This window comes from Fusarium sambucinum, chromosome IV (genome assembly GCF_050947815.1).
Source record: "Fusarium sambucinum isolate potato_lamoka chromosome IV, whole genome shotgun sequence".
Taxonomy (NCBI): domain Eukaryota; kingdom Fungi; phylum Ascomycota; class Sordariomycetes; order Hypocreales; family Nectriaceae; genus Fusarium; species Fusarium sambucinum.
The window spans coordinates 7,557,950-7,575,777 of record NC_139291.1 but is presented as its reverse complement, the minus strand read 5'-3'; the positions used below and the strand labels follow the sequence as shown (position 1 = coordinate 7,575,777).

The following is a 17,828-nucleotide window of genomic DNA, read 5'->3' as shown; positions in this document are numbered from 1 at the left end:
CCTTTTTCCAAGACATGCCCGTGACGCCTTCAACCGAGCTTGGGGCAGATTTGTGATTGAGGTCACTCCACTCAACCGATGCTCATTTTCCTTCTTGTTTTTGCCCTTGCCTCTTCCTTTATCCCCACAATCAGTTGATACCTAGCTGAGAGACAAAAAGCAAGATTGAGCGAGGCCGACACAGCCCTGGGCTTCCGCACAAAACTTGCACTCCACTGGTCACGACAGGACCCGCCCACAGTGTCTTTTCAGGTGTCAACCCACTGAGGCATCCCCCTAAACACACTCTAATACCGCTGAACTTTCACTGGGTGGTTATCCATCATCTCATCACAGCCCAGTCCAGCCCAGTCCGTCTTCCCACTCTCTAAAACTGCCTCTCATCCAATTCTCCCGGGCGCACCTCCACCTCCCGTCACCACCATAACCATCGTACACCAAGCCAAAACCACTAACCTGGAAGGGACGCCCCCGGGTCCCCTTCCCCGTTCTATCTCGCCTCTCTTCACTCATCGTTTCTCCTCCTCTTTTCCTTTTACGACGCACTCTTGCTACATGAGCCTGGACAAAACCTTTACGTACGAATCGACTCGACGATTTACACGGTCTCCTGTGCCGTTGAATCCCGTCACGGCTCGTTCGCATATACCTCAATTTTGTTTTTCGTGATCGATACCTGAGTCCTCCGTATTGGAGCCCTGGACGGCTTTCGGCTTCTTCCCCATCATCATGTCAACACCTACAACGGCCACGGCCACGCTTCCACATTATCACCCTCACCATTATCCGCAATCATACGGCCACACGCATTCGCATCATCAGCCGTATCCAAACCCCAGCGCTAACTATCGCTCGGCTGCTTCGAATCAGAATATTCTACCTCCTCCGGTTTCTTCAGCTGTCTCGCCTTCTCACAGTGCCATTCTGCCTCCTCCGTACCAACTCTCACCTTTGGCATACTCTTCCACGGCATCGAATGGCATAGGCCTGACGCACTCGTCAGCCTCTCGTTCTGCACATCACGCCCAGGAACCTAGCCCGCGACACGACGCGGGTTATTCAACTGCAACCATGCCTGAGACTGCTCCTGCTTCTCACGCGGAGCCTTCGAGAAAGCGTCGCCGCTCCCGCGAACCCGATTGGAATACTTTTTACAGAAATGGGCTTCCCAAGGAAATCATAGTCATTGATGATACGCCTGAGCCTGAAGCGAATACCAGTCGAAAAATTACAAACAGCACTGTTGTCGCGCCCAACGACACTACGAACCGCCAGGCGGCCAAGAAGAGGAGACAGAACGAAGAGACCGGCACTGTACAGGGTTCGGGTTATCATATCAAATACCTCGAATCAAAAAACAACACCCCGGCGCAGATTACAACACCTGCTGGCTCGTCTAATTCGAGCAGTGACCGCACCAATTCTGGGGTGAATACCACTGCCCCAACTTCACTCTCCTCCAATGGTCAATATGAGGAGGCTGCGGTGCCCCTTAAGCGAAAGCGCACCCGCCAGCAGGTAGCTAACGAGGCCAAACGTCGCGACGTCGATGGCCTCGGAGATATGTTCACATACAAGCCTCCACCCTACCCTCCCAAGAAGGCTGGAGAGGTCAATGTTCAGGTCATCCATGACGTGAGTTTTTACTCCACATTAATCAAATTGAAGGTACTGACACAATTCGACAGCGACATTACAACAAGAACGTCAAGGTTGATGACGACGATGGTCATTACATTGTTATCCCTGAAGCCGAACTCACGGATAAATGTAAGTTGTAGTTACGTCCCCTCTCTTTCCTGTCTAATATTTGATAGACCAAATCGTCCGCCTTCTGGGCCAAGGAACCTTTGGCAAAGTTGTTGAAGCCCGCGACCGCAAACGCAACAAGGCCGTCGCCGTCAAGATCATTCGATCAGTCCAGAAATACAGAGATGCCTCGAGAATTGAACTTCGCGTTCTTGAGACCCTCAAACGAAATGACGAGGAGAACCGTAACCGATGCATCCATCTGCGAGACTGTTTTGATTACCGCGGCCACATCTGTATCGTTATGGACTTGCTGGACCAAAGTGTTTTTGACTTTCTCAAGGGTAATGGTTTTGTTCCATTCCCCAACAGTCAGATTCAGAGTTTCGCGCGACAACTCTTTACCAGCGTTGCCTGTGAGTATTGTGATGACGAGTTTTAGTGACCGTACTGACCTTTTCCAGTTTTGCACGATCTCAATTTAATCCACACAGATCTGAAGCCTGAGAACATCTTGCTCTGCGATCACGCCTATCAAACGTTTACCTACAATCGCAAGATCCCTTCTTCTTCTACCACTGTTAACCGCCAAGCCACACAACGCCGTGTGCTACTCGATACCGAAATCCGGTTGATCGATTTTGGCTCTGCCACCTTCCAAGACGAGTACCACTCCTCAGTGGTCTCTACACGCCACTACCGAGCCCCAGAGATTATCCTGGGTCTGGGATGGTCATTCCCCTGCGATATCTGGAGCATAGGATGCATCCTGGTTGAGTTCTTTACGGGCGATGCTCTGTTCCAGACACATGACAATCTTGAACACTTGGCAATGATGGAGGCGGTAGTTGGATCACGGATTGATACTCATCTTGTCCAAGCTGTAAACAAGATGTCGACTCGAAGTGGCGGCAATTCTGCTGCCAAGTAAGTATCTCTCACTTCGGACTTCCGTATACTTGCTTACATTTGCCAGATACTTCAAACGCCTCAAGCTGGATTATCCTGCAAACGAAACAACCCGTGGCTCCCGTCGGTTTGTCAAGGCCATGAAGCACCTTGATGTAAGTATCTTTTGCTCTTCATACGAATCAAGCTAACAGACAACAGCACATCATTCCTGGAAATAACACTTTCCTCAAGAACTTTGTTGATCTGCTTAAGAGAATCTTCGTGTATGACCCTGCTCACCGCATCACCGCGAAGCAGGCTTTGCAACATCCTTGGCTGAAAGAAATGGCCCAGCCCGATGATGGCACCGAGGCTGCTAAGATCCGCCAGGAGAGGATACGGCTGGAGCAACGGAATTCATATGTCCGAAGTTGATGACATACGTCTGATACCCCACTAACGACATATGAGCATGATCAAGGAGTTCTGGATTTCCATGGCGTTGCAATGAAGGGATAGGTATCGACGCGCGGATAGCATTGACTGTGTGACGCCAAACCAATTTTGATCTTGTATTCTAGTATCACAGCCACCGTTTTCTCGTTACCTTTTCTGTTTATATTGGGAGTTATCACTGGCGGTTGTCACCTTACGCAACGCTATGACTGGAGGAATGTGCATTTCACAAGAGGCGTTGATGGGCCTATCTTGGCCCAAGCAATATGCAAACGAGCATACTATTTGTTGTTCCCTTTGTCAGAACAAATAAAATCGGACATGTTCCACGAGAACCATGCGTCACCACGATCAACGACTGACGGATTCGCCCATTCATTCACAATATCCTACATGTGATGTCTTTGAGCTGTTATTTCACACCTGGGCCATGTCGGGTGTGTTTTCGACGTGCCATAGGTAGGTGTGGAACATCACAAAGTGTTCTGTTCTCTGCTAATAGCTAAGAGGTACCGACAAAGCGACGTCTTTCACAAAGGCTGAACAATTGTTCAACTGATGGGCTTCGATTGACTGTTCACTCATCAAGCGGATATATAATTCAAGGTGGTAGCTAGCGGAGGAGGTATTCATACAAACCTTCAACACCTGAAGACGAACTTTATTTGCTGCATCGACAAAAAGCGCAATTAAACAAGCATTTCATTTTTATTATTTTCGTATTACATTTTCCATCATGGCACACAATCGTACAACCCAAAACCCCGAAGAGGAGTTTGACGACACTCCGCTTAGTCGCATTTCACGTCCTCAGCTCGACCAACTCACTAGACTGCTATGGATGGACCCAGGCGTCAACGTAGGCATGCCGGACCAAAAGTGGCTACAGTCACAATATGACGGCGTAGCCAGACTTGACAAGTCCAACCGTCGCTCGAAGAACATTTGGAAACGTTTGTCATCCGGATTGGAGAACATGAGCCTCGCGCCCAGACATGTAAACGATGGAAGACCAACAGCTTGCCTTTGTGATTTCCATCGCGACCTCGATCCCAAACTGATCCGACGTTTGATGGGCCTCATCACGGCTGAGTGTACTGTACGTATTCACCGCTATCGTGAATGGCGTCGACGCAACACTCTCCCTATTCTTCTTACCCATTGGCTCGACCGCATCGACGCCATGACTGGACTCTGGATGAGCCGAGATGCGTTCAACGCCGCCTTTGGTTATGAACGCGTTTCGCCAACCCAGAATAAAGTCCGGAGCAAATGCGAGGCCTGTATCATGGCGGCTATCGGAGGCAGACCTCACGCGCTGGCCTACCTACGAGCTTCCATGATCGGACGACGCGAACGTCATGTTGACCAACGCCGTCCCATGCCCAGATTGCTTCGAGTGGTGGAGTCCTGGATTTCGCACTTCAACGCTGAAGTTCGCAGAGCCACTATGACAGATAGTGTCAAAATCAGCGAGGAACTTGACAAACTGGATGCGGTTATCGACGCTTGGAAGAGGGAGCGCCGCCAGCATTCTCGCCAAACAGGAGTACCGCCAAGGCCAAGTCGTCCTCGAGAATTGGAAGCATGCCAAGTAGATGTCCACAGTCCCCAAGGACGAGACTCCCGGCAGAGCTACACCACAGAGGACAGTTACGACAGCAGATCCCCACGCCATAGTAGTCATTTTGATGACGACGAGCAACAATGGATGGACAACGACGAAACCTACCAAGCGTCGATCTACTTGGACTGTCAGATGCAGAGGCAAGGTTTGACAAAAGCCAAGCGGCGGGAGATTTTCGAGAATGATATGCACCCTGCCGTTCATGACTATGCACAAGATGCAATGCAAGTGCCGATGGGCGACCGGCAGTGGAGAGATGTCGAGTCAAAGTACGAAAGCGACACAGCCTCTACTTTCAGCAATTCGAGTGCTATTCCGGCACCGCTCAACTTGGCCAGAAAGCATGTAGTGCCCACACCGCCTCACAGTAATTCTGGTGACGATGCTGCGGAATTAATCTGGGAGGATGTCTCAGTGTTCTCTCCCCCACAGTCTACGATTGCAGGCGGATCTACACGCCGGCACACTGCCGCGCCAAACACGGGGAGCGACAGCGAGTCTCTTCTTACCACTTTTGCTGATAACCGAGCACATCTCGAGTTTTGTCAAAAATGGGGTCTCAGTCCGGGGTCTGAAATCCGTGACACACCATCAACACAAGCACAAACTCAACGGGACGCAGATACAACCTCGGTTGCTGCAGCTTCAAGCGTATACTCTGATCATCCCGGCTTTCGACGTTCTCAGCAAAATGTGGTGCCGCCGCCCGTTCCCCCGAAGAGCCGATTGCGAGACTCTCACAATTCTTCGAACGGCGGACAAAGCAGAGCTTTAATGGAACAGTCACACCGACAGACTCGTGACCAGCGAGACAAGAACATCTGGGACGAGTTGCAGAAGGATAGACAGCGTTTGATCCGGGAGTACGAAGACGAAGAGTAGTGGATGGGTGTTCCTTGGATACATGGAGTTTGGGTTTATTTAGACCGCAACATTGTTTAGTTGGATATACCCTGGGAACACATTGGATAGGACACAGCAGAACTTGCAAAACAATTTCCTTTGTCACTTAAATTTACTTTATTACTTTCGTTCTTTGTTTTATCTTGCAGCTCCGTAATGAGTAAGTAGCCTGCCTCTGAAAAGGCGAACAATCAAAATGGTCCGAGCTGCGTATCCGACCTTACCTATGACCTAGATATGCATTCGCCCGTGATTAATATATTAGACCACTAATGACGGCCTTCCTTTACTTCTTGTGAGTGGGGATACTTTGCATCTAGATGGAAAGAGAAGTGACTGAACAGTGTGCCCTGGAAGTGAAACAGTAGAGATAATATGACCTTGTCAAGTTCAGTAAAGCTGTATGCCTCTCTCATATTGCTTCTTATGATATTCATTATATAGGAAGACTTTGCTATATACGTTTTTGCAAAAAGAAGACTCAGTCAACTTGGGTATAGAAATGCTGCCGTTGCCTGACAGGTGGCAGGAGCAGGCAAGAGCTATTAATTCTACCCCTTTCTTTCCCTTTCGGCATCTCAAGGCTGCATGATTCACTGCCCACAACGTGAAGCTTTTGTTAACTGCCTGATAATTCACACGGCAACCGACAAGCGAGCCTTCGCTCTATCTGTGACTCGCACAGTAAATAATTCCTCAACACCAAACCTGTGCATACCCTTCCACATTCACACAACAAGCTAAGCACGTTTGCTTTCTTCTCTGTTGTGCACAGGGAAGTGTTGTTTTCTTTGCCTTTCCTCTCATCTGCCTGATCCCGTTATCATCTACTTGTTCTGCCAGTTCCCGTCTACAGGGAGTGTAACTCGTCAACACGGCCCATCCGCAGGTTCGTCTTTGAGTTTTGAGACCTCCCCTATTTTTCATGCCCTAACGTAATACAGTGCTCTTCACGGGATCATGTCGTGGGCCCGCGGCAGCTCGAGCGGTGCTGCGAAGGAGAACACTCCCTCGCCTAACCTCACCAAGTCACTCATGCGAGTCAAGGGAATCAGGGAAGCTCTCGGTGAAAATACTACAGCTCGCCAACAGCTATTCCCCAGTGATGTTGTGAAAAGTCGACTCGACAAAGTTCGGCAAGCATCCGGACAATCTATGGATTTCCTTCCTCATCAGCGAGCACCTTCGAAAACAACCGATACTCCGCATCAGCAAATAAGCCTGGAGTTAGTTCGTGTACCTCAGGAACAAGGACCTGTTGAGACGGCACCTCCTCATCATTCGCAAGCACTTCTCAAGGCAGAAGAGCGACCTTCTCAACACCCATCAGTAACAGTGGGCTCTCAAGAGGAAGACGATTTTGAAAAGAGCTCCAGAGGCACTTGGAACTCTCCAAAGTCAATGGCGCCTTCAAGTGTGTCAACTGATGTGCAGGGTGCACCTTTGCCAGCACCACTTCATGTCATCGAAGCTCTTGGATCTACGTCAGGATTGATTCGACGACCCTCCTTCAGCAATGCCTCTCTGGCCCTAAGTCATTGCCCTGTATCGACTAATGATAAGGAGAATCAGCCACTCACTGCCGAAGAGGCATGGGGTCTAGGCAGGACAAACCAGGATCATGTTGACAAAGTCGACCCCAACGCTAAAATCTTCTCAGCAATAGCCATTCAGAATTGGAATTGTGGTCATAAGGATTACCCTATAATCCCCTTGACTGAGAACCGAGACTCTCGCATCGACGATTGCGATATTGACCCTGCGACTGGCGAGCTTATTGATCCAGTTCGATACATCAAACTGCAAAAGGATAGCCAGGCGAATCTTGACTGGCGCCGAATGCAACTCAGCTCGGAGGAGCGCATTGCGAGAGAGATCGTTCGCCGAGAGCAGGTGAAGAAAGAGGTTGTACAGAGAGAACAAGAAGAAAAGTATGCGAATATGACTTTTGAAGAGGACAAGGTCCCTGATGCTGCCTGCACCCTCCGACCGGCAGAGGTTCAAGACTTCCAGGCCATTGCAGACATTATCAACTTGGAACGCGAGCAGGGACAGAACTCCCAAGTGTATGTTCCCAAGATTGACAGCAATCTGATTCGAACTCTTCACACCGCATGCCTCCAAAAGCATCGACCATTCATTGTTGCCATCCCTGCACCAGCAAAAATTCCCGACCGTAGCAACTGGTCCAAGGCCGATGAAGAAGAATATCAGGAATTCCTCAAATTTAAGCAGTCCCGCGGAACATCGAAGCCAACCGTTCTCGGGTTTGCTGTCATCAACGATGTCCATCAGGGTTTTCTGGACAGCACTTTTCGCGGTTCTCGCTTCTCGGGCAACATTACCGTGATTGTCCATCCGCAACACCGCAAGAAACTTGTTGGCACGGCCCTCCTCGACAAGATCTTGTCATGCGTGCATATCTATCACCGCAGCGAAGTTGACTATACCTGGGATTGCGCGGAATCTCGGCAGATTTACGAGTATGTATCTGCACACAACCTCCGAAAGTACAACAAAGTCTATGTCGAGTTTTTTTCTGTTGGAAAGCATGATCCCGAGGTTGAGAAAATTCAGCGTCTTTTGAACAAGTTTGATTTCGAGCTCGTGGCCAAGTTCACAGACGCTGTCAAACATGGAAATCAGCCAGGTGTTTGGAAGAACTTAAATGTGTGGGAACTGGAAGTCCGCACAACAGTCGAGATTGACGAACTTCCGGATGATATGTGATGGTGTTGAGGAATGTGTGAATGGTTGAAGAGCCTTTACTTGTCATGGTACTTTGCTCACTGGTTTGTTTTGGGTTGTGTTTTCGAATCTGGGATTAGTCAATGGAATGCGCAAGTGTATGCGATAATACGGGCAAGTAATTATCTTGTTTAGTATACCTGAAATACGAGTTGACATTGTGGCCTTGGACTTTGTGAAGCAGAAGGGGATGTTCAAATGAGCACCAATCACGTGGATTGCGAAAGTCGCAGGCATTTGATTTCAACGACATTAATAGTACACCGATGTGACAGAAACCTATCAGACTGGAATTTGTGACAAAAAGTAGCGAAAAGTGAAGACCGAATCATTTTCTTCCCTACAAACACCTTTAAACATATCGCGCCATCAAAATGCTGTCGATTCTACGAAAAGCGCGACTCAAGGACAAGGAGATGCGAATCCTGATGCTGTGAGAATGTCATCTATACCAAAATAGGATATGCGATTGATCTGTCATAGTGGACTTGATAATGCAGGAAAGACGACGATTGTGAAGCAGGTTATGGGAGAAGACGTCAATACTGTCAGCCCAACCCTGGGTTTCATTATCAAGACTATTGATTACGAAGGGTATGCAGACGTTCCGTTTCTGATACCGAACCGCTGCTAACAACTCATAGGTACAAGCTCAACATATGTGTGTTTCCTAGACCTTTAGAAAATCCATGTGTGCTGACTTCTTAGGGGACGTGGGCGGTCAGAAGACGCTGCGATCGTACTGGAGAAACTATTTCGAAAAGACGGATGCGCTGATATGGGTTGTCGACGCAACAGACCGTCTACGCATTCAAGACTGCAGAGACGAGCTTCAAGGGCTACTTTTGGAAGAGGTGCGACACCATTCCACACCGGGCGGATAGTTACTGACAAGTGGTACAGCGTCTTGCAGGGGCAAGCTTGCTCGTATTTGCGAACAAGACAGATGTTGAGGGATGCATGACGGAAGCAGAGATTCTCTCGGTAGGTTTCAGAACAAGAACAACAGAACAACAAGCTGACACTGTGGATTTCAGGAACTGCAACTGGAATCGATACGAACCCATCGGTGGAAGATTCTCCCTTGTAGCGCAATGACTGGAAGTAATCTCAAGGAGGGACTATCATGGGTGGTGGAGGAAGCGAAGAAACGCCTATTCCTTTATTGAACAGACAATGTTGAACTAAACTCTACAATCCCTTGCCCTCAACAAAAGGACCCTGACAAAAGCAAACATCAGCAAGCTGAGTACAAATCACATGTGTATGTAGTCAGCCGCAAAGTGTGGAATATGGACATGCATAAATAAGGCAGCTCGCCAAACATCGAAACTTGAAACCCAATGTAATAGACTCGTTACACCGGGCAACGTCCCGCAATAGCACTCTACCGACAATTAGACAAGACAAGAGTGCGAACGACGCCCAACTAGCTCCAGTTAAGAAGCAGGGAACAAGCCGGACGAATATGATGCGCGGGAGAGCATCGTTAGGCGCCGCATGTAGTTTTTGTTTTTGCTGACAAGGTGGTATTCCTACGATATGTTGGGCTGTCTTATATGAGCTAAGGACCTGAACATGGTTTGAGGCATAAACTACGTATAATACGAAACTGGTTGTGACAAGGTTTCAACGAATTCAAATCATGGTTTGGCATGGGTTTGTTGTTGTGGTGGATCGTCGTGGGGGAAAGTAAACAAAAGATGACGTTTTTGTTTATGGCACACAATGGATACGGACGACTTACGAGGCTCCTACCTATCTACGTTAGAGACTTTTGAAGTAAATCGAACCTAGTATCGATCAGAGTCTGCATGATGCAAGCAAGATGATAGTCCTAGTTCATGCACATTTTGCATGAGATCGAGCTTCATATGCAGCAGCAGTCTTAAAACATTTGTCTTTGTTGCTGGTTGCATCCATTTGTTTAGACTAGGTCAGGCACAAATCGTCCTGACCTTAGCGGTTAACCTGGTCTGGCAGCGGGAACGAGCCCCCCCGAGATTTATGTTACAGGGACTACAGCATTGCTTGAATTCCCCTCTTACAGTGGGCTTCACACCCGAAGGTGGTCATAAGCCAATCAGATGTCAAACATGGCTCATGAAATTTCCACCGCATACAGTTATGATACCATCCTTGTCCTGGACCTGATCCAGACTCGGACCCAGTTTCCATCCTGTCGTCAACTTCCCACCACCAAGCACAAGCACAGCATCTCCAAGCTAGCTCGGCTTTTGGGAAGATAAACAAAAACATTCTATAATACTCACTGCAACCTTGCTCGTGAGATTGCACTGCATTTGCTCACGCCCGTTCTCCAAAAGTGCCCCTCCCTTTCTCCGACGCCAGACTCTTAGAACATCCACTCCCTTCCGTGTCATGTCCCAAAGGACCCAGAGCCATGTCCGACGAAGTCTCCCAATTTCTCGAGCAGGTCGAGCGCCTGCGCGGTCAGCAGATCGAAGAAGACGAAGTGAGAGCTCGTGAGCTCGAAGATTACTTGGCTGCAAAGCGAGAAAGACAAGCTCGTCGAGAAGGTGAGAAGAAAATAATCAGGCGAAATAACAGAGAGCTTGACCTTCTCATGCGGCCGCTTAGCTTTCCTCTCCTCTTGGGAGGCTTTTGCTGGCTGCATTGATGGCGCTCCCTTTACTATTTGTCGGGCCAACTGGTTCCCGTCGTACGACCATTGTTTACTTTCCATTTTTCTACTGCTATTTACTCATCCCCATGGTTTTAACTTGGCCCTGTGAACATTGTTGACAGCTGAAACCAACGCTGATGGTGTCCTTTTGCTAACCGCCATCTGACATTGCAGAACGTGCTCGATCCATCTCACCACAAAAGTCATCTCCTGCAAATACTCCCTCGCCACGTTCGAGTCGACGCAGTATTCACCTCACCGAGGCATTGAAGCTCGATTCCCCAAGATTCCAAAGGGACGAGAGTGCCTCACGATTGTCAGAGTCGGAGGCGAAAGCCGACACTTCAATGGATCTGAGTTCTTCACCGACCAAGGAGAACGAAGCTCCCTCTGACGTCGACAACAAATCTGCGACCACACCACCCACCCGTTACTCTACACTGTCGTGGCAGCGAAGGCCTAACTCCCGTAGCGGCTCTACCCGCCCGTTAAGCATGCTCGCAACCCAAAATGCGACCCAACGGTCATTTGTTGGGTCGCATGATTCCACACCTGCTCCTGCGTCCGCCACCGAGGAGACCTTCTCGAAGGATCAGATTGCCCAGTCCCTGGGATCCAAGGACCCTTCATGGTTCCGCCAAACGGCGGACCGAGGGGCAAGCTCGGCTGCTTACCGAAAGAACCAGGTTGAGGATACAGACCGCCTAGATATGGCCTCAGTCAAGGCGCAATTGCCGGGCATGACTGATGAACAAGTAAAGCCAAGCCCGCCCGTTGAAAAGCCTATTGAGCAACCTGTCGAAAAACCCACCGAGGAACCTGCTACGCCCACTAAAATGAAGCTGGCAAATCCTCCACCTCTCAACCCTCCTGCTTTCGATGCTGGAGAAGACAAGTCTCTGGATGGACGTCTCTCAAACACCTCTCCAGGCCGTTTGTCTCCCACTCGATCCAATTCGCGATCCAGCTCACCTACAAAGGGTATGGGCGGCTTTGTCCAGAGTGCTATGATGAAGAGATCAGACAGTGTCAAGCGATGGAGTGTTACTAGCCCTCCAAGCCTCAACCGTGCCAATTCGATTCAATCGAGCCAAGGTGCTGGTCTGTCCTTGAATACTCGCCCACAGAGCAGATCAGGACCTGGAGCGACAACACCGGGCTCAAGCCGACCCACATCACGACACGGAGAGTCTGATAATGAGGTCACACCAAAGGCTCCTGCTCCTGCTCCTGCTCCTGCTCCTGCCCCTACCGTGGACACCGCTGTAGGTGACTCTGCCTTGCCTCTCAGTCCAACCAAGACAATGGATCCCCGAAGGTGGAGTCCGACAAAGTCAAGCTGGCTCGAGAGTGCCTTGAACAAGCCTCCCGAGTCTCCAAACAAGTCTCACCACAAGTCTAGTTCATCGCAACCAGCATGGATGGCCGAGCTTAACAAGAACAAGGGAGGTCTTCCTGAGGGAACCACCCGGCCTCGCCCAGGTTCTATTTCTCACAAGCACCAAGTTAGCATCGGAGGACTTATGAGGTCTACTCCAATGGGAACAGCAACAAAGACCAACACGACTGGCCTTGGCGGTATATACTCTCCTCCTCCTGGTGGAAACCGACCTCTTAGCATGCATGGCAGCTTGGGATTCCCCAAGAGCGCGCCTAAGCTCGAACCTGAGAGTCCCACTGAGGCCAAGATCGCACAGTCTGACTCTGAGCCTGTCCCTAACCCTGAGCTTACTGAACAAGAGAAGAAGGCACCGGAACCCACCAAGGAGGAGACGACAAGCCCCAAAGAAGCAAAACCTACTTCCTTGCCCACGACTAAGCCGGAGGCACCCAACAAGATAGATTTCCGCAAGTCTTTGAGACCCAGGCCAACTGGCTCAGATGCGCCCAAGACTCAAGAGCCTGAGTTCAAGAATGTTTTTGGTACTCTCCGTAGGACCAAGACCCAAAACTACGTTGCTCCTGACGAGTTGAAGGGTAATATCCTCCGAGGCAAGGCTTCCCTGAACCAAACTGGAGGCCCGCAAAAGACAGAGAGAGTGGACGAATTCAAGGATGCCATTTTGAAGAAGAAGGACGACTTTAAGAAAGTCCAGGCCGAAGGCAAAGGCATCTCACGGAGCAACACCCCCACGAACGATTCCCCACTTCCAGAAGGACTTGCTAAGAGAGCTGAAATGGCAAGGAGAAAGTCCGTGGCTGACGTCAAGTCAACACTTGCATCGAGTAAGCCAGATTCGCCCAAGCCGACACCAGGTCCCAAAAGGATGCACAGCCAGACCTTTTCCACGCCCAAGTCTGCTCCTAAACCAGCCCCAGAACCCGCTGACGAGGGTCTAAAGCGAGTAGTTACCGATTCTAAAGCGAAACCGGAGGCACCGCGAGGTTTACCAGGCCTAAACAAGGAAACGAGCTCACCCGGTAGACTGCAAGGAGGTATAGGAGGTAAGCTCGCTGGACGGTTCAACCCGGCCCTCGCTGGTATGCTCGCACGAGGACCGCCTCCTATGGCTACCAACGGGGGTAAGGCCCCTGAGGAAACCGAATCCAAGGGGTCTGCCAGCGCAACGGTTACAGAACCCTCCGCTCCTGGGCCGCAACTGACACACATGACTAAGGGTCGAGCTCGAGGTCCTAGGAGAAAGGCGCCAACCCAAGCTGCCCCCTCAGCTGCCTCCGGAGCTTCAAGTGAACAAAAACCTGCTCAGGAAAAGCCCGTTCCCGCACCGAAACCTACCGAACCTGCCAAGGAGAAGCCTCTGGAACAAACCGTTGCCCCTGCCGAAAAAACCGAGTCTGCCCCAGCTCCTTTTTCTATCCAACAACAGGTCGCCGTGAAAGCCGCTATCCAAAGAAAGCCCGTCCTTACCAAACCCGCCGCTGAGCCTCAAGATGACGAGCCCCGGAGATCTCCCACTCGTGAAGACCGAACCTCATTTTCCTCTAAGCGTTTTTCCAAGGCTGAAGTTACACCAAATGACTTTCCTTCACCGTTGAGAATTCAAAAGACTGGCGACGCTGGTTCACAGCCTGGCTCACCCAAGAAACTGGACACCAACCGCATGTCTCGATTCCTTGATCGCTCAAATGATGCGCCAGAGCCTGCTAAAGAACCCGTGCGATTGACTCATCAACGTACAGGTTCTCGGTCTCCAGTCAAAATGTTTCAACGTCAACTACCAGAGCCTGAGCCATCGTCTCCGACAAAAGTCGACAGTGACCCAGTCGTATCTATAAAGAATGCTAGAGCCATGTTTGGCGGCGCAGCCCCAGCCCCTTCACTATCTACAAAGCCTTCATTGGAAAGTTCGGAGCCCGTTGTTCGGACACCTCCACCTAAAGCATCCCCTCGTCCTCTTCCTCAGTCTGAACACTCTTCGCCTTTACAGGTCAACAAGACACCGTCTCGAGTAGCTACTCGTCCCCTGCCTACACCTCCAAGCAAAGAGCCTGAGACTCCCCAGGCGCCTCAAACCCCAAAGGCCCAGCAAACACCCTCCGCCCCACCGAAAACCCCTAGTCAGGGCAACGATGTTGCGAGCTTGCTGACGGACTTCTTTGGGCCAAAGCCTGCCAAGGCTGAGTACAAGGTGGATGCTGCGGAGCTTTTGATGAACCGACCTCTAACGGGACCAATAAAGCTTCAGAGCCTTAGTTTCCAGGTTTTCCAAATCTCAGCGGAGGGCAAGAAGTCCCCGGTGGCGTCTCACTACGAGCGGACACTATTTGAACGAGAGATGTACATTGCTCCCCATAGCTTCACAAACGAAGCTGGATGGAAGCGATTGGAAATCTACTTCTGGATTGGCGATCAAGTGCCAGAGTCTGCAGCCGACGATGCTTTTCTCTTTGTTCAAAAGGAAGCTAAGGCGTTGGGCGGCAAGGTAGTCAAGATGCATCAGGGCAAGGAAACAACCGAGTTTCTGCAAGCTCTCGGTGGTGTCATGTTGATAAGAAGGGGCTTAAGCAACAAATACGATTCACTAGCACCCAGCATGCTTTGCGGCCGGCGTTATCAGGGTCAGGTCGCTTTTGATGAGTGCGACTTGACCACAGCAAGTCTATGCGCAGGGTTCGTCTACGTTATCACCAGTCAGGGTAAGGCCTACATCTGGAAGGGGCGAGGATGCGATGTGACAGAGCTGAGCGCCGCCAAGCTTGTTGCTATCGAGCTCACTCTTACTGGAGAGCTGATCGAGGTCGATGATGGTGATGAGCCCGAGTCATTCTGGAGTCTCTTTGAAGGAAGATCAAAGCCTCACTCAGCCGATCATTGGAGACTCAAGCCCAACTACTCCAAGTACTGCAGCAGACTTTTCTGCTCAGATGCAGAGACACGACAGCAGGTTTTTGAGATCGCGCCTTTCAACCAATACGACCTCTCCCCTGAGCATATCTATGTTCTTGACGCTTTCTTCGAGATGTACATCATTGTTGGCGCTCGTGCTCAGTCCCAGTATTCATCCTTCCGCAACGCTCTCGACTTTGCTCAAGAATATGCCATTCTTGCTGCAGGCATGGAGGATCGTCCTTTTGTGCCCATCTCCACTGTCGTACTTGAGGGCATTCCTCGAGATCTCAAGCGTGTTTTCCGATTCTGGCGGGATGACCTGAACCCTACGGTCACCAACACTTCAACCTCTCTCAAGAGAGGTCGAAGTCTGAGGGTAGTGTCATTGACACAAGCACTGCAAGCACTTAGAGAGTAGACTTGTCTGAGCATTGTTGTCTTTAAAAGTTCGGGCGACCTTTTCTCTTGTGGGTCTTTATTCATGGTAGCGGTATATTCTTGTAATAGGTTCATGGAAGCATGGCGAGATATGGCAGTTTCGGCGATCTTGGAGTTGCATCTCGTTTTTGGGCCTCCGGTTTTGAGAAGATATGATAGATGATACCAGTTGAAACACGAGATGTGTACGTATATTGCAATCGAGCAAATTCTTTTATGATTCCGAAATGGTGACACTTAATGGCAATATGCATATGTACACACAGAAATAATCCACAAACAAGTAATGATAAAAAGAAACGATAAACAAAAGCAGTTCGGCTCTCAAGCCCAAATCGAGCACAAGCCGCCTAATGCGTCTATGGGGGTATCAAAAGGCTGTCTCAAGTCTTTGCATTCGATGCGACTCCCCGTTTAGCAAACTCCTCTCCTAAAACACACACAGTCCCTATTCCTCCTTTTTCTTCTGGGTTTTTCTTTTTACTGTCTTTGATTCTTCCAAGATGCGTTTACTGCGCTGATCCATTGGTGTCAATGGCGGAGCTCTTGCCAGTTGTTGAGTCGCTAAGCGAAGCTGGCACGGCCATGGGTTGGCCACGGACCTTTGCTGTCACAGTAACGAGTTCGTTGAGCATGAGTTCGCGTGTTGTGCGGGTGAGCTCTTCGACGTCGGCGGCGGTGAGACCCTTTGTAGGGATGGGCTTGAGGACTGTACGTTGTTAGATTTTTGGACAGATTCGACATGGACATATGATACATACCCTTAACTGGGATCTTTCCGGCGTTGAAAGTAAAGGTCTTGGGGTAGAGAATATGGCTGTAGTTTGCGACTACACAAGGCACAATAGGCACGCCAGCCTCAACAGCAAGGTGGAAAGCGCCCTTCTTGAATGGAAGTAGCATGGGCTCCTTGGCGTAGCTTCGAGTACCCTCGGGAAACATGTAGACACTCTGTCGCTTGGACTGGATCTCGCTGGCGGCACCCTTCATAGCATCGCGAGCATCCTTGCTGTTCTTACGGTCGATGAAAATAGAACCGCTCAGAGACATGAACTGGCCCAGGAAAGGGACCTTCTTGAGCGAAGCTTTGGCGGTAACACTGCAGTACTTGGGGAACATTCTTCCCAGCATGAGAACATCGAGCTCGGTCTGGTGGTTGCCGACAAAGACAGCAGGGCGCGTGGTTCCGAGAACATTGTCCGGGTCCTCAATGACAAACTGAACGCCAGTGGTGAAGAGCATGAGGTAGTGAAAGGAACGACCAACAGCCCATTGCGCGATACCCTGTTTGCCGATGAGGGTGAGGAAGATGGAGGCAAAGACACCGTAGGCTGCGACGATGAGGAGAGAGACGTAGGAGGCGAGAGCGCGAGCTGCAAAGGCGGCTTGAGGAACGACGAGGGACATGGCGTAGAAGAAGACGATCAAGGCAGCGTAGCCAAGGGCGAAGTAGGTGAGGATACTGGAGAAGGACATGATGGGCGATTTTTAGCGGCCGTCGCTGGTCTATGCCGTGGCCGTAGTGAGGATTGTGGCTCAAAGGTTAAGACAGCTGATAGGTAAATTAGTAGATATATAGTGAGACAAGAAAAAGGTAGGGAGGTAGAAGTAGAGGAGGTCAGCTGGGATGGAGAGGAATTGGCGGGGGGTTGGGTTGTTGAGTGGGTAGACCTAGTATGGAGGTCAATCAATTCCGGTGATGGCGGGGTTCATTTATTTTTTCGTCTGTACCTTTTTGTCTGCAGGAGGTACTTTAGTGACTACCTAGTAGGTATACAGAATAGTAATATTTACAGTTAGAGAATTGACAAGTCTATCAAGTTAAGAACAAGAGGTGAGGGAAATATCATCTTCATCACAAGATCAAAGTATTCTTAAAAGATGGTGGGAAAATAGGTACTTCTACTATAAACGGCCGCTTGACACGGGGACGGGAACGCCTTTGATTGGTTGGGATGTGATGTCACAGGTACAGGGAGTTGGCTTGTGAAAGTCGACGCCGAGGATGAGGATCAAAGACATGGATGATGATGAGTCAGCAGTTTTCAGTATATCAAGATGTGTTATTTCCATTTATT

General features: G+C 49.9%; 6 protein-coding genes across 6 annotated transcripts; 5 read left to right on the top strand and 1 right to left on the bottom strand.

Annotated features, from left to right (window-relative positions):
* Positions 1 to 729: 729 nt before the first annotated feature.
* Positions 730 to 3,075, top strand: FSST1_002444 (kinase-like domain-containing protein; the record flags this gene model as incomplete). Its single annotated transcript, XM_083228435.1, has 6 exons — positions 730 to 1,635; positions 1,689 to 1,770; positions 1,818 to 2,165; positions 2,214 to 2,676; positions 2,726 to 2,813; positions 2,860 to 3,075. 6 exons carry the CDS (start codon positions 730 to 732, stop codon positions 3,073 to 3,075), a joined length of 2,103 nt encoding a protein of 700 aa, XP_083092626.1.
* Positions 3,076 to 3,832: 757 nt separating this feature from the next.
* FSST1_002443 (uncharacterized protein) lies at positions 3,833 to 5,605 on the top strand (the record flags this gene model as incomplete). The annotated part of the gene is made up of 1 exon (XM_083228434.1): positions 3,833 to 5,605. The coding sequence occupies one exon, from the start codon at positions 3,833 to 3,835 to the stop codon at positions 5,603 to 5,605; it is 1,773 nt and encodes a 590-aa protein (XP_083092625.1).
* Positions 5,606 to 6,586: 981 nt separating this feature from the next.
* On the top strand, positions 6,587 to 8,356 carry FSST1_002442 (uncharacterized protein; the record flags this gene model as incomplete). Its single annotated transcript, XM_083228433.1, has 1 exon — positions 6,587 to 8,356. The coding sequence occupies one exon, from the start codon at positions 6,587 to 6,589 to the stop codon at positions 8,354 to 8,356; it is 1,770 nt and encodes a 589-aa protein (XP_083092624.1).
* A 392-nt stretch (positions 8,357 to 8,748) lies between these two features.
* Positions 8,749 to 9,543, top strand: FSST1_002441 (ADP-ribosylation factor family-domain-containing protein; the record flags this gene model as incomplete). The annotated part of the gene is made up of 6 exons (XM_083228432.1): positions 8,749 to 8,807; positions 8,858 to 8,968; positions 9,019 to 9,035; positions 9,083 to 9,228; positions 9,278 to 9,358; positions 9,412 to 9,543. 6 exons carry the CDS (start codon positions 8,749 to 8,751, stop codon positions 9,541 to 9,543), a joined length of 546 nt encoding a protein of 181 aa, XP_083092623.1.
* Positions 9,544 to 10,778: 1,235 nt separating this feature from the next.
* FSST1_002440 (uncharacterized protein) lies at positions 10,779 to 15,730 on the top strand (the record flags this gene model as incomplete). The annotated part of the gene is made up of 2 exons (XM_083228431.1): positions 10,779 to 10,914; positions 11,196 to 15,730. The coding sequence occupies 2 exons, from the start codon at positions 10,779 to 10,781 to the stop codon at positions 15,728 to 15,730; spliced, it is 4,671 nt and encodes a 1,556-aa protein (XP_083092622.1).
* A 529-nt stretch (positions 15,731 to 16,259) lies between these two features.
* Positions 16,260 to 17,226, bottom strand: FSST1_002439 (1-acylglycerol-3-phosphate O-acyltransferase SLC1; the record flags this gene model as incomplete). Its single annotated transcript, XM_083228430.1, has 2 exons — positions 16,260 to 16,459; positions 16,512 to 17,226. 2 exons carry the CDS (start codon positions 17,224 to 17,226, stop codon positions 16,260 to 16,262), a joined length of 915 nt encoding a protein of 304 aa, XP_083092621.1.
* Positions 17,227 to 17,828: the final 602 nt, after the last annotated feature.